The following is a 15881-nucleotide window of genomic DNA, read 5'->3' as shown; positions in this document are numbered from 1 at the left end:
AAATGCCACAGCTGAGGCCGGGCCCGGTGGCCACAGGTACGAGCTGCCCGTGCTCTGCTGGGTGCTCAGTCCAGAGCAGGTTTGAACAGTTCCAGTAAAAAGAGAAACCACAGTCTAGGAACTTCTCTGCCTCAGCTAGCTAAAAACTAAGTAAAAAGCAGAGGAGAGCTGTCTGTCTGTCTGCAGACAACACAGTCCAGGAGCAGGATGTGGGGGAGCAGGTGCAGATTCTGGTCACAAACTGCGCACTTCTTTCTGGATCTTCGAATCAGTCTTAAACGTGCAAAACTTATTTCTGGGATAAACAGACAAATGGAATACGAGCACCAAAAAGTCACCCAAGGACATTGAGATAATCTGATTTTCTGACACCAGATTGTGGAAGAGTCACCATAATGGACAGGATTTGGGTGGAATCTCTTCAGGTTTACTTGGGGGAAAATGTGGGAAAATAGGATCAAGGCATTTTATGGTTATGTTACAATGAAAGGAAAAACATGAACTCAAAACGTGGACAATACAATGTGCAACAAAGGTTGAACGTTCACAGTCTAATCCAAAATCCTCTAGAGGTACATGACTCAAGTGAACATTGGTGTCCATGAATACCCCTTGTGCAAGGTTATTTACAATTTACAACAGCTTCTCACACCTAAGCAACTCTGAAACATTCTTTATTACACACAGATGTGCAACATTTTTAGACCATGCAACCTGCAGCCTTCATGTTGTAATAAAACAATATTGTAACAAAAAATAATCTATGAAACAAATTACTCTTTAATCTGCTCCCTGTTCAGCTATGCTCTCCAGGTTTGCATATGCCCTCAGGATGTCTAGAATTACAGATGTGTCCTGCTGTACACTGAGTGTGTGCTAATCTGCAGAGACTGAAGTCCAGCAACACAAATATAAATAATGCTCTGCATGTTAGCAAATTGCTTGCAGGGCATTCTTTTTTTCAACAGGAGACATTTTATTATAAAGAATGATCAAATTCTCCAAACAATTATATTCAAAAAGAAGCTTCCTGCTGGTGCAATTGTTCTTATCTTCCTTAAAGCCTCTTTAGACTAATACCATTGCTTTAAGTGATACTAACAAATAGTAAGCTAGCAATATGCCCAATGTTTAGCATGGTACCTTATGTTTTTCTTATAGAGAGCCACACAATGCCATTATGTAAACACTGTTGTTATGTCTAGGAAATATTTATTGTTGAAATCGGCCTTTTGCACAAATGCGTTTTTCACATACTTTGTTAACTGGGAAATAATTAAAGCCAGGCTTCCCTTTGTGCTGCGGGAGCACTCCACTGGGCAGCTATGAAAGGGCAGCTCTGCGAAGGGCTCCCAAGCGCGCACGGCCCGCGGTACCTCCGCGGCACCGCCCCGCGGGAGGAGCAGCGCCCGGCGGCGGGCTCGGAGCCGGTGGTGCCCGGGGTCCTCCGCGCCCTCCCGGCCGCTCCCGGGGCGCCGAGGAGGAGCTTCCCACCGTCTGCCCTGCTCGGTCTTCGCCACCCGACGGGACATGCCACGAGGACCGGCACCCCTCCCGGCCGCGCGGCTCTCCCCAGCCCGCGCAGCTTTTTCGGTGTTTGCGCGGCGGGGCGCACCCCTTGTACACCCGGAGCAGGAGCTCCGACAGCGAGTGGCTGCTCCGCCCGGCCCCGCGGGGCCCCCACGCCGCCCCGGTGGGGTGCGAGGCAGGGTGGGCAAGGCAGGAAGCAGAGGCCATCCTGCAGCGTCGTTCGCGGCGACACGAGACGCCCGCGGCACCTTCCGTGCCGCTGCCCGGGACAGCAACTGCGAGCGCGCTGCCCTCGTCCTGCCGTCCCGCCCCTGCCTGTCACTCACAGGCTTTGCATAAAGCCTGCCCCCGCCCTCCCAGCCCATATACCCCTTCTCCGCGCCGCCGCCGGGACAGAGCTGCGGTCGGTGTGCCAGCAGTAGCTGGAGCCGCTCTTTCCCTTTCTGCCGTCCCTCTTCCCTACCTCCCGCCCTCCTTCCGCGACCCGCCTCCCGCCAGCGGCACCAGCTCCGCCCGGCGCTGCTGCTCGCCCGCCGCGTCTCCGCGGCACCGCCGGACCGGCACAGCCCAGCTCCTCTCCCATGCGCGGCGCTGCGTCGCCCAGGGACCTCCGCGCTCGCCCGGGAGCCGCTGCTGTAAGTTGGTGCCGCCGGCCCGGAGCAGCGCCCGGCACGGAGGGGAGGCGGGGGGGCAGAGCTGGGGGGCAGAGCTGGGGGGCAGAGCTGCCGCCGCGCTGCCGGCGGTGCTTCTCCGGCTGGAGCCGGGCTGCCTTGTTGGTCCCCGGCACAGGCGCCGGCTGGCCCTCCTCCGCCCTGTCCGGAACGCCAGGTACCAGCGGGGCACTGGTGGGTAGACGTTCGCGGTGGTTTGCTATCTCCTGTACTTGGCTGCCGTCGGAAAGCGTGGGCTCCTGTTACGGAGGCTGCTAGCCTCCCTGTTGGGCTTCGGCTTCCTGCTTGGGGCCCCGAGCGGTCCCGAGCATCCCTCCCTCAGCGGGCGTGAGGCAGGGCAGGGAATGAGCCAGCGCCTCGCTGCTCCCTGAGCTGGCTGCGGCGCTGCTCTCCCTGCGCCGGTACAGAAACTTTTGCACGTGGTTGTTGCTCTATAAAACAAACTAAATGCATTTTAGCTTCTCGCACTGGTTTTTATATCAGTCTGGGAAGAAGCTCTTTGAGTTTATTCTCAGAGAAGGAGTTATTTAGGCGTTTTGATGGGGCGAACTGAGGGGAATTTAGAGTTGCGTTTCTTTGTTTGCATGTGGTGAGCTGTAGTGCATTCCTAGCAGGACCAGCGTGTTCTGCTTTCTGTCTCGCTGCAGGTCCTAGGCAGCCACTGAGTTTGAAGACTTGAGGCAGTGTCACGGTTTGCCTCTGCCACACTGATAGCATCGGTGCAGATTTAGCAATGGAAAGCGGTGTTAGTTACATCGATGGGATGATTAGCAGATTTCCTCTCTTTCAGTTGTTTCACTGATTCTAAAGAAAAACGCAACCACCACTGTGTAATTACACAGTCATATTTAAATAAGCGTGCATCAGGGATGTATCAGTTATTTGAAAATACTTAATTTTTCTTTTGATTTAGGCTGAGATCTGCATGCTATAGAACTGTTAAGTAGGACAAGGAGCCTGTTGTTTAGTCTTAAAGTAGTGTTTACTACTGGGATGCTGTGACAAGTAGCCTGTTGAAGTGTAATTATAAATCAAAGTATTTGTTCAACCTCTGTTCCTAGATAAAATCTATATCTGTAATTTACTGACCACTTCTTGTCTTTTACATACAAGTACTATTTCTAAGGAAAGAAATGCCTGAAGGGAATTGTCTAATATTATTCAAGATGAACACTTGATCACTGACAGTAAATTACCTCTGCTGAAGTATTTGAGGCTTGCATAATTTCCAACACTAAGCAGAGAAATTGGAGATGTCATTTTTGCATGTTAGTATTCTTCCAAGATTTTGGATTGACCTAATTTACAGAAACACTGCCTGTTAGTGAATGATGGTACTTGCTTCTAAGGGTGTTTGTTCAGCTAGTCTGTGTGCAAATGCATCTCAGCACCACACTGGAGGAAAAAGATGTGTATAGATATATATCTTTGTTCTGTTTGGGGAAATATGTTAGCTTATCTTAATTGTGAATTGGCATATTTTGAATTCCTCTCAATAGATGACATTGTGATGATAAAAGCAATCTTACAGGAATAGTTCAAGACCAGCATATGTGAAATCTACTTCTCACCAAGAGACCAAGGCTTCTGTTATAGTAGGGTGAAATGCTGAGTGCCTTATTCAGTAGCTGTTTGGGAGGGGTTTTTATACAAATTATTGATTTTTTTTTTTTTTTTTTACAGTGGTATTTGTTTCCATGGCTGTGGGTGGGCTTTGGGTAACAGACAGTTATCTGTTCCTCCCCTCTGCATGTGGTCTGTAGTTCACTAGCCTGCACGGTATGCATAACTGCAGGGTGGTTTTTTTATGTTTGCCTCTATTTTGTTGTGGTTATGGGCTCATTCTGAATGGTGCTGAACACGCGTTGCTCATGGGAGTACAGAGCCTGGTGAAAGATCTAAATCCCTGCATCTGCAGCCTCTGATATGAACTTTACCTGCCCTATTCCTGAACCCTGTGTGCATGACGAAAGAAAGTTTTCAGTAAACTCTGAATTCCCTCAATATGTGGGGGCAAAGAAGAGAACCTGTGTGTTCATAGAGATCCTGACATGCCTAGACTGTGATGTCTACACTCACATTCAGCTAACTGGAATGGAGTGTGGGGGGCAGTGAGCATGTTCACATACTGGTTGTTCTGTTGTCTCTGATCAGTGGAGTGTTTAGCTCCTACCCTGCTCCCTGGTGAGGAACCTTCAAAGAGTAAGTCCTCAGTGTGAGGAAAACCTACCTGTAGAGATCCAGTGAATACTGTGCCTTGCATCATAACAGCATTTAAGACAGTAAAGTGCCTGGAAAAGTTTGAAAAATTTGACAGTAAAGTGTTCAGCTTCTTATTTGTGTAATCAAACTGCTTGTATACTAGTATTCCAGGCCTTGACCTTTCTGTAATCCTTCAGTTCCAGGAGATTTCAACTTGTAAATGGTCAGTATCTTATTTTTGGCTATAGGTTAAGTGGGTTATTTTAGTCTGAGATTAGTGGTCAAGATCCTCGAATGACATCAGGGTATTTTTTTGCCAGACAATACAACTTCATTAAAGGTCATATAATTTTCCTTGTAAAAGAGTTTGTGTTTTGAAGACATACCAGCTGACTTAAGTTGTTCTGTGCTTAGTTCATTTAATAGGTTGGCCTAGGGAGCACTGGTATGATCCCTTACTAAGCTTTTGCTTAGGTAGAGTGAGACAGATACTCTGCCTTGTAGCTCTGATGTGTAGGACTCCTCTCTGTTTTGGAGGACTTTGGATTGTGCACCATATATTGGGTAGTGTTGCTTGCTGTTTTCAATCCCAGTTAAATTTCATGGGGCAAATTGTGTTTCCTATTAATGGAAGTGGACTATGGTAGTTTTACAGTAAGGTGTCTCTCTATTCTTTATTTTAAGTTGGGTTTAAGGGCTTTTTTTTTTACTGAAGGGAAAGGTGTAACTCAGACTTGCTGTTGTTCAATATGGTGAATCAATTATATTAGCACAGAGAGTGTGGAGGATGTACTGGCTGTGCTGCAGTTAGACTGCAGGTGTTGCATGTTCCATATACACAGATTACTTGTTCTGAAATGGAGTCTGCTGTTCAAATTAAATGTGTGGTTTTGAGTTTCTCAATATTTCTGGTCATATGAATCAAGAAAAATACATCTATTAAAAATGCTGGTTTTGAGGCTTGTAAAGCTCATGTATTATCTTGAAGGATGAAGTGTGGGAATGGAATCCTGCAAATTTAGTGCTGCTTAAAGATGCTCAAATATATGAAAATGCCTGTGTGAGAGCAAAGTATATCCACATTAAAAACCTTCACAAGTGGCCCCGGGTGCTCTGACTTAGGACGTTGCATGCTTTCCAGGTAGATCTTTTGGCCAGTTCCTTATTTGAAAGTGCAGTAAAAGGTACTCTGGACATGCAAATAGCTTAGTAATTAGTCAAGTTTGGTTCTTGGCTTTTGCTGAGGTTTTTCTGCAGTTTGAAGAGAGAGAAGTGAGATATTTCAGTACCAGTCACAGCCACAGCTTGCCCTGAGTTCTTTATGCTTCATCTCCTACTATTTGCACTGTGGCTTTCTGGCCATTAGCTTTATATCGCTGTCAATATTCCTCCCTTACCCTATACTCCATACTATTCTGACTTGACTCTTAGTTAAATCTGGAGACTTGCTGTAATTATACATAGGCCTGCACATCATGGCATGTAACAGTAACGTTCACTTCTAAACAGATCTGAGTAGGGTTTTGTTTGTTAGGAATAGGGCAGGATAGGATAGTTTTATGCCTCTTCAGTAGTTCAGAATGAACAATGGCTTAAGCTCTGAGGACCTGATGCTCCAGGTGACTTCAGAGGCAGTGTCTCAGTGACTTCAGCTGGTGGTCAAAACATGTTTTTCTGCGACACTGCCTATGTATATGCTAAATCACTATAACAAACAGACACTGAATTCTATGAAATAAAGGTGGAATCTGTAGATTTTACTAATCTTATTTTTTTTACAGTTACACAAGTCTAAATGTATGATACCAGGGTTTTATTGTAAAGTTTGTGGGGTTTTTTTTTTCATTTTGTGTTGTTACATATGGAATCACTATACCAAAGGGAAGCTTCCTAATGGGATTAGTAGGTTTTTGTTCTCTATGCAGCTTTTGACATTCCTTAGGTATTCTGTCTGGTAGCTCTTCCTGCTATGATTCAGTACAGGAGAATGTTTCAAGCGTGTGCATGTGTATGTATGTAATGAATCAGCTGGTCTAGGTTGGGGAAGGGTGAGAAAATCAGTCCAGGTTCATTTTCTTTCTCCAACTTACTTGCTTACTGTATTGCTATGAAAGTTGGAGATCAGGTTTCCCAAGATAAACCTGCTCTTGGGCAACAAATTTAGAGTATGTCATTTATGAATCTCAGCTTACAAAAAAATAAATGCATGCCAAAGGGAGATGTAATTCTCTGTCCACTCAGTTGTAAATTAAGTCTTTTTCTTCCCCATCCTGTAGTGAATAATACACACTTTTTTTGATATGTAAAACTAAAAATGGTTTTGACTTTTATTTATTTTAAATTTTTTCTTTGCTTATAGGTGTGAAAGAAAATGTCAGTCAGCATGCATGAAAATCGCAAGTCCAGGGCCAGTACTGGCTCCATAAACATATACTTGTTCCACAAGTCATCCTATGCTGATAGTGTCCTTACTCACCTAAACCTTCTGCGTCAGCAGCGTCTCTTTACAGATGTACTTCTCCATGCTGGAAACAGGTCATTCCCCTGCCACAGGGCAGTTCTAGCTGCTTGTAGCCGCTATTTTGAAGCAATGTTCAGTGGAGGACTGAAAGAGAGCCAGGACAGTGAAGTCAACTTTCACAATTCTATTCACCCAGAAGTCCTGGAGCTTCTTCTGGACTATGCATATTCCTCCAGAGTTATCATCAATGAGGAAAATGCAGAGTCACTGCTGGAGGCTGGTGACATGCTGGAGTTTCAGGACATTCGGGATGCTTGTGCAGAGTTTCTGGAGAAAAACCTTCATCCCACCAACTGTCTTGGTATGCTGCTGCTGTCAGATGCTCATCAGTGTACCAAGCTGTATGAGCTCTCTTGGAGGATGTGCCTTAGCAACTTCCAGAGTATCAGTAAAAGCGAAGACTTCCTCCAGCTGCCAAAAGACATGGTAGTGCAGCTCCTTTCCAGTGAAGAATTAGAAACTGAAGATGAAAGGCTGGTATATGAATCAGCTATTAACTGGGTCAACTATGACCTGAGTAAGCGTCACTGTTACCTGCCAGAGCTACTGCAGACAGTGAGACTGGCCCTCCTGCCAGCCATATACCTTATGGAGAACGTGGCCATGGAAGAACTTATCACCAAGCAAAGGAAAAGCAAGGAGATTGTAGAAGAATCAATAAGATGCAAGTTGAAGATCTTACAGAATGATGGAGTGGTCACCAGCTTGTGTGCCAGACCCCGAAAAACTGGCCATTCACTTTTTCTTTTGGGTGGCCAAACCTTTATGTGTGACAAGCTGTATTTGGTGGATCAAAAGGCAAAGGAGATCATTCCAAAGGCTGACATTCCAAGCCCACGGAAAGAGTTCAGTGCTTGTGCCATAGGCTGCAAGGTGTATATCACTGGGGGACGAGGATCAGAAAATGGGGTCTCCAAAGACGTGTGGGTGTATGACACCCTTCATGAGGAGTGGTCGAAGGCTGCTCCCATGCTGGTGGCTAGGTTTGGCCATGGCTCTGCTGAACTTAAGCACTGTTTGTATGTAGTAGGGGGGCACACTGCAGCAACTGGTTGCCTTCCAGCTTCCCCTTCAGTATCCCTGAAGCAAGTAGAACAGTATGACCCCGTGACCAACAAATGGACCATGGTTGCCCCACTGCGAGAGGGAGTAAGCAATGCAGCTGTAGTCAGTGCGAAGCTGAAGCTATTTGCTTTCGGTGGTACCAGTGTTAGCCATGACAAGCTGCCCAAAGTCCAGTGCTATGATCAGTGTGAAAACAGATGGACTGTACCAGCCACCTGCCCCCAGCCCTGGCGCTACACGGCTGCAGCTGTTCTGGGAAACCAGATTTTTATTATGGGTGGAGATACTGAATTCTCTGCATGCTCTGCTTATAAATTCAATAGTGAGGCATACCAGTGGACTAAGGTGGGAGATGTGACAGCAAAGCGAATGAGCTGCCATGCAGTGGCATCTGGAAACAAATTGTATGTGGTTGGAGGCTACTTTGGCATTCAGAGGTGCAAGACATTGGACTGCTACGATCCCACCTTAGATGCATGGAACAGCATAACAACTGTGCCCTATTCATTAATTCCCACGGCATTTGTCAGCACATGGAAGCACCTCCCCTCCTAATTGTGTATTTGTTGGCAATTACAAGTTATCAGGTAAGAAATAACACCTTTGAATTTCACTGTAATAATGCTTTTCAAAAGCATTGGAGCAGCAGCTCTGAGGAGGGGTGAGTATGTTTGATGCAGTTTTACATCTGGATCACCTGAGACACATATGTTCATGGGCCTTTGAAAGCCAGGCACCACATCTGTGACAACACCAGATCCTGGAAGTTAGTTTGCCACATATCGTGCACCAGCCTTTACAAGGCCTTTTCCTCTATGATTTAGATGTAAATGACTGAGCAAAAATAACATTTTCATCTTCTGTGGAAATGCAGATAATATTTTTAAAGTTGACTCTGGCTCTTAAGTACTAAATGCATGCTAAACAAAGGTTCCACTGCAGTTTGTCTGATGACTGAGACTAGGTCACTCTGCATCCCAAAAAAGATACAGTAAATTCTGATCTGAAGCCTCATAGTGAATTCACTTGACTTTTCATGCAGACAGCCTTCAGAGAAAGTTGCTGTCTTATGATAGGTGTTTTACAGGGAGTTCAGGCCTAATTTTCAATCTCAGCTAGACAGCATGGTTGCATCTTCATGGACTAAGGTTGCATTTTCTCCATTGTAACACTTTAAAATACAGACTTTTCAAAATACTTATGCTTATATATGTTGAACTAGGTATAGTGTCAGGAAGATATGTAATTAATATTGCAGCCTGAAATAATTACTAGTCTATAGCACACACTGTTCCAAAACAATTTAATTATACATAATGGGCCAGGTTCTTACCAGATGCAACTTCAGCATTGTATCTTCTCACAAGCAAGTCTGAATTTGGTCTTGCTGGATGGGTTGTTGTGCATTTCTTATTTTTGGGTGGAGGGGAGAAGATTTTTGCTATAAATCTGTGTCTTTTGCAACAAACCTGGTAGACTCCCATTTGTGTTGTGTTGCTTTTATTCCCCATTTCCTCCTTGTGGCTTTAGTACAAAATCAGTTACTGCCAGTAACTATAACTGATAAAAATAGTGATGTCCTTGATCCTAAATAATCAATGCCCTGTGAATGGTAATTTCTTTTTGCATATGAGCAGTGTATATTGTACCCATGAAGACAGGCAGGTTATAAGAAAAAGGCAAAAAAATACAGTTGCAGTAATTAAACAAGCTATTCATGTGCCTCTGGGTTACTGAAAAGTTCAGACTGAAGAGGTTCTCCAGAATATAGGAAGAAGTGTGTAAAGACTTTTCTAGGTTCTTCTGTTTGGGACAGATCATTGGGAAGGTTTTCTGGTGTTTTTTGCAGCAGTAGATATTTGCCTGACTCTTGCAGTAAATGCAAACCCCAAAGGACTTTGAAGCAGTGTAGATAGGGCAGACAGTTACTCTTGTAGTTGTCTTTCAGTTGACTGGCACTTCTGATTGAGTAAAGAATACAAGGTTGGGCCCATGCAAAGCAGCGGCTCAGCTTTGAAATCTACTGTGAAATTGGGCAGTGTTGTGCCATGATGCTCTGCTCTCAGGTGATTGTTTGCCTTGAAAACACTCTGCCCTCTACCCTCTCCCCACTTTGTTTTTCCAGACTTTTCTTCGGAAAGCAGATTAAACTCTAGAGACTTACCAGGTCCTGGTCATTGACTGTAATTGCCCCCCAAAAGCAAATGGAAGTCCTCATTTCTGTGTGTCAGCTTCCTCCCTAGCTGGGAACTACATCTCGATATCTTCAGTTAATTTGTATTATTACTGACTTTATGCAGTTCTCAGTGTTATCAGAACAGCAGTATTGAATGCCCGGACTCAGGTCTGTGCCAAGAAAAATATTGACTTACTCTTCTGAGTCTCACTTAATTGTTCTGGAGTTTACAGTGCATGAGGGAGTGTTTTATTTTGAAAAAGAGTTCTCTGAATATAACGGTGCAAAAAGCTTTCCTTTACTCTGCAGTATCTTGTTAAAAGCCATTATTTTATCTTCACTAACACACAAGATATCTGGCTTAGCTAGCACACAAGATAACTGAATGTAGCTGTAGACTGAAATCTCTCCAGTGCTGTGTGCTCATCCAGTAAGTAGGTTGTTTTTTTTTTTCTTCTGACTCCTGCTGCTTTGTCAGTGGGTGGGAGGGCCAAAAAGGAAATTACTTGTGATTACTCTGTTTTCATGGTGCTGTGTGGCCCCAGTCTGACAGTTTTCAGGAAGACATCAGTCTGCTTTGTCTTGTTCCTCAAACTTGGGAGTTTTGGATTGGGTTTTTTCCCCTCTGTTTTGGAATTATTTATAGCTTTTTTTTAAGTTCATCCCATGACAAGAAACATTGTTTTGACTTCCGTGTTGATAGTCTGTTTTGATGGGAAGAGTGTTGTGCTATACTGAAGAATGCCTAGAAAAGACTCATCAACACTGAGTGGACCCTTTTTTTAGACATAAAAAAAAAAGCTCACACTTGCAGAAACACTATGGACTGTTATGGAGGCTGGGTTGTTTCCTGTGAATGTTCTCTGTTGTTCTTAGACATCACAGCCTGAGAGAGATGTGGTGTGTTCAAAGGATCTGTGAGTGCACTAGAGCTCATTTACATTGTAATGAAGTAAGATTTGCCTTCTAAAATTGTAGCAGTGCTGTCAGAAATATTGTGATGAACTGATGATGGTTTGGAAGCTGGAATTTTGATACAGCTTCAGAGTGAAAAAGCAAAGCACAATCTCAGCATCCAAAGGCTGAGTTTCTTATCAAATAATTGATTTTATAAAGGACTCTAGAATGGATTTATTGGTGGATGGTATACTGCTGTTTAAAAAGAAATTAGGCAGAATTCTGCTAAAATTAAAAGTAGATGTATTTTAAGTAAGGGAATTCTATGGCCCTCTCTGTTATGAGTAAATTAAATTCAGAATTTGTTAAGGTGAACAGAGGTATTGGGGCAAGACACTTTCAGCTTCCCTTCTGCTTTGCTCCAACCAGCTTGGTTTTGGCTGAGGTATAGAAAAAACTCTTCACTGAGAGTTCATGTGTTCTTTTATGAAAGAGAAGTTACAAAAGGTTGTTTGCTTAAAACAAGTCTACAAATTTTTTAAGATTTTAGGGGAACATAAAAATGTGGAAGTATGCAGGATACAGAGTCTTATCACTTTAAAGTGTATCAGGGCACTTTGATTTAGGTTTCATGTGACTGAATTTATACCCAAAACATTAGTCAGTCTTTTTTCTGTCAATAGGAAGGTTTGCAGACTAATGTTAATAGAATAATAACATCAGAATCTGTCCCTAAATAATTATGTTCTTAACTCATTTATATATTAGTGGTTGGGTATTGCACAAGAACCTTGAGGTTTAAGGTGGGCAGGGAAGCCCATTAGCTGGGTTGTATCCTAAGCCTAGCTTTTAGATTTTCTTTGACATCTAACAAAAAACCTTATGGTATATTGTTGCAGCAAAACCTTTTAAGTAATTTCTCCTTTCCCTCCACCTCTTCCCATGCTTTTAGTTTACTCCTTTATTTGAAGAAGATAATTGGAACCTCAGATCTGGAGAAGTTTTTATGAAGAAAAATCATTCAGCGTTTCTTGCATTTGAAGAAAATCATCTGCACCTTGTAAATTATCCAACCCAGACATGAAGGAATGGGAGAAGAAACCCCTGTCTTCAGTGCTTCAACACATGGTTTAAATATGAATGGACAAACCTTGTGCTAGTAATTGTGGATTAATGCCCATGTTAATCAGTCCTTCAAAGATGAAAAAAACAGAGACAGAACGTCTCTTAGCTGTGCACCACACATCACTTGATTTCCATGGACCCCACTGTTTTTATGTGAAATTTGAAATGGTTGTCACCTCTCTTTGTGGTGGTTTGAAGTGCCAGCGCCAGCTGCAGGGGCAGCAGGCCAGGTCTGAAACAGCAAGATGCCTCTGTGAATGAAGATACAGCAGCATTGCTGCTGAACTCTGCTGACTGGAGTGTGCTTGCCTGTGGGCAGTGCCCACAGCATCTGTTACACCCTGTGTTGCATTGTCCTGTGTGCAGGAAGTGACCTTCTGTTCATAAGGACCAGTCCAGTGGTGAAATGTTTTTGCAACAGTGGGGAACAAATATTACAGCCCCAAAATGCTCATTGTTCCTGTTCTTCCCTGTATTTATAATTCAGTCTGTCCCTTTCCTATTATGTTACTTGTTGTAGATATAGTTATTTATTGTTCAGTGCTTGCATGCTGAAACAATGCCTGCAATTGTCTTCATGTTGCAAGGGCTTGTGTGAATTGTATGTTTTGCACATATTGTGATTGCTGACTTGCTCTGCTGCACAAAGAAAGAAAACTATTGGGTAACAGTTGGAGGTGGGAGGGAGGAGTGGCTTCCCAGTCGGTAATGGAAGGATTACAAGACAGGATTTAAAGTTACACGTGTACTAAAGGAAGAAGCCATGGAGGTCACTTTCTCAGGCCACCAGCTCCCCAGGTTGCATGTGGTGTGTCTTGTGGATGGTGTCCTTGCAACATTTCATTTGTTGGTCATGCCTTTCAATTTCTAACCTGGAAATAGCCAAAGTCTCTTGCAACACTCGCTTTGTGCAGCTTCCTGATTGCAACGCAAATACTGTGGAAGAGCTTCTGGATACCAAGCCCAGATGAAGTCATTGTCCAAACTTATTTATTTATTTATTGGGTTGGAGGAGGGTTACCTACAATATAGCCACATTGTCCTGAAGGAGTGGAGAATGGTGATTCAAGAATAAAAACAAAAAAGAAAACCTCAACATAGGTTAATGATGAAGTCTTAAAAAAAAAAAAAAAAGAAGAAAGAGCAGCAATTTTGCACTGACTGGATTGCCTCATCCATCTGGATTTCAGATCATCTGAGTGGCCAGATGTCAAAGACCCAAGTGCTCTAGAAAAATTCTTATGGGGATAGAAAATGAATTTCAAACCTCTTATCTTAAAAAGAAAAAAAAAAGCCCTCAAACTCTGCTGCTTTTTATTTTTGTTATCCAGGTGTGTCTTTAATCACTTGGTTGCTCAGAAGCCTCAGATAATCCTGAGAAACCAAACTTTGATTTTTAAATAAAATTGTTTCTTATTATTCTGGTCTTTGGACAGAGATGAAGCTACTCTTTTTCTTAGGAATTTCAGAAGCTTGTGTTTCACAGGTACTTTCTTTGCCAGATCCTGTAATGAAGCTTGTATTGTATTGTGTTTTTTCTTAAATGTTTCTGGAGCCCACTTAAACCGGCACATTCAGTAACATGGTTGGTGTGTGCTGTGGTATAAGTAAACAGCTGCATGTGTGCATGCAAAACAAAAATAGTCACATTTGTGATGCTTGCCTTTCTCTGTGTGAAAGTGATGTAGCTGTATTTGTGAAAGTTTTGTCATCTGAAAGTGTTTACATTGGTCACTGGAAGTTTCTCTGCGCTGCCTTATGTTTGATTTGCTGTTTGGAGTAGATTCTTTACATTTCAGAAATAAAGTATTTGGAGTTCTGTGAATACTGAGAGAACATTGATTAATAAGCAGTCATTTGCAGTTTTTAAAAGGGTGGGTTCCAGCTAGATGTGATAAAATTGTAGTTCCACTGATGAAACTGATTCCTTGAAGTGGTAGATTAAAAAAGTATTTAAACCTATAGCCTCTCTACCCTTGCCCCCATTTAGACAACCTTTAGCAATAGGAAAACAGATTAGGATAGGTCTCCTTTCTATATCCCTGTACCTGCACAGGTTGCCATGTTGAAGCAAACAGCCTTGAATTTTTGTTGGCCTTTCATCTTGTGGATCACTCTCAGGAGTGAAGGGAGTCATAAAATCAGACTTCCTGTATTTTGCATGTCCTCTCCCCAGGCACTAGCAACTACATAAGGTACCAGGAAGTAAAGAACTGGGTCCCCAGGGGCCCCTGTGTTTGAATAAGGACATGTAGCTTTGAGATATGTGTTCTCTGTCAAGCCGATCAGAGTCCAGAGGTGGAGCTGCCTTGCATCTGACTGTTTAGCTTATGAAATCTGTTTTGTAGCACCATTCAGCTTCCAAAAGTGGGATGAATTTTCTGCAGCTGTTTCCAAACTTGTGGTCTGCTTTCAAGTCCTCAATTAATTCCTGTGTGTAGGCTGAAGGAAACTGAAGTCAGGGTGGGCATCCGGCTCCGCAGGGACTACACGAGGATCTTGCTCTATGAGTTGTTGTGGGAATCCTGGCTGACTATTTGACCATTTCAGCCCTACGAAACACCCCAGACTTAGATAGAAGCAGTTCACAGCAGAGTGCACACAAAAACCCTGGCATAAGATGGGAAGGTTCCTCTTATTTTGCAGGCTGGTTACTGTAGAAACATGTAACAAAGGACAGCCTTCCTCTTCTGGTGTAATTGTGCAGCCCCTTTTCTATATGTCTGACATCTGTCTGAGTAAGAGTGATTAGAACAGAATAATGTTCCTATTCCTGGCCATTGAAGATGTGGTTCATGTGCTAAAAGCAAACTGCAAGTGAAGAAGTAAAATTGTCTATGTTGTTTGCTACTATGTCTTAAGATTTTGTAAAACTCACTTTTTTCACAATGTGAAACTGAAGGTCAATAAATTATTAGATATTTCCTCTCCATGGAATGTTTATTTGAAGTGTTGTCTGTTCCTCCCCTCTTTCCTCACCACTAAATGCTTTGAATCCTTTATAATGCCCTTTTTTATGTCCTCTTAAAAGAAGCACATCAGCAACATGCAATTAAATGCTTTGGTTTAAGCTTCTGCTTCAGCTGCGCTTTCCTTTCCTTTGTTCTCTACTGCTGCTCTTACTATGATCTCTATCTCAAAGTTCAGCAGTTAAAACTCAGAAAGCCTCAAAACATTTAAGAACAGGAAATGCAAGTTCGTTAGAGCTTGCAGTACAGTTTAGTTAGTGCCTGATACCACTTGGAAGTGGAATTAGGCATCTTGAATCCTTTCTAATTATTCTCAAGTCAGAAAATCCTGGCTGCACGTAAAACATTCCAATTGTTTTATATACATGCATAGTCAAACTCTTTGACTCTTTGAACTTTTCATCTTACTTATATTTTTGTGTGTACATTCTTAGTTTTGGGTGGGATTTTTGTTTGGTTGTTAGTTTGCTTAAATACCTTTTTAATGCTATTGATTTTCTACATTGGCTTAGCACCTGTCTCACCTGAAAGAGTTGCTGAAAACTGTTCAGATATAAAATAGCAAGTTTTCTGACATCTTCTAAATTACCTCTTTTAAAACTCTTGCAGCTGCCCTGTGAAAAGCCACAGGTTTCTTTGTGGTCTTTCTTTGCTCCAAAGAGTTGGGGCCATAGTATTAAGTGACTTTCTGGCTTTGGCATGGGTTGTTTAAGCTGTGTTTGAGA

At 43.0% G+C, this 15881-nt stretch overlaps 1 protein-coding gene across 2 annotated transcripts; it reads left to right on the top strand.

The window, feature by feature from the left end:
* The first annotated feature begins 1930 nt into the window (after positions 1 to 1930).
* Positions 1931 to 15119, top strand: ENC1 (ectodermal-neural cortex 1). Of its 2 annotated transcripts, none has more exons than XM_077171470.1 (3): positions 1931 to 2165; positions 6763 to 8576; positions 12015 to 15119. In XM_077171470.1, exon 2 carries the CDS (start codon positions 6775 to 6777, stop codon positions 8542 to 8544), a length of 1770 nt encoding a protein of 589 aa, XP_077027585.1. In that variant the 5' UTR covers positions 1931 to 2165; positions 6763 to 6774; the 3' UTR covers positions 8545 to 8576; positions 12015 to 15119. The 2 variants fall into 2 exon arrangements, with proteins under 2 accessions (XP_077027585.1, XP_077027586.1); XM_077171471.1 differs by lacking the exon at positions 1931 to 2165 and adding an exon at positions 2245 to 2358.
* Positions 15120 to 15881: the final 762 nt, after the last annotated feature.

This window comes from Agelaius phoeniceus, chromosome Z, assembly GCF_051311805.1.
Source record: "Agelaius phoeniceus isolate bAgePho1 chromosome Z, bAgePho1.hap1, whole genome shotgun sequence".
NCBI classification, from domain to species: domain Eukaryota; kingdom Metazoa; phylum Chordata; class Aves; order Passeriformes; family Icteridae; genus Agelaius; species Agelaius phoeniceus.
The sequence above is the reverse complement of the archived record's forward strand: the minus strand, read 5'-3'. Positions and strand labels throughout refer to the sequence as shown.

Bases quoted from the DNA above. Each gene is read 5' to 3' on its own strand.
- ENC1 (XM_077171470.1), top strand. From the start codon at position 6,775: ATGTCAGTCAGCATGCATGAAAATCGCAAGTCCAGGGCCAGTACTGGC.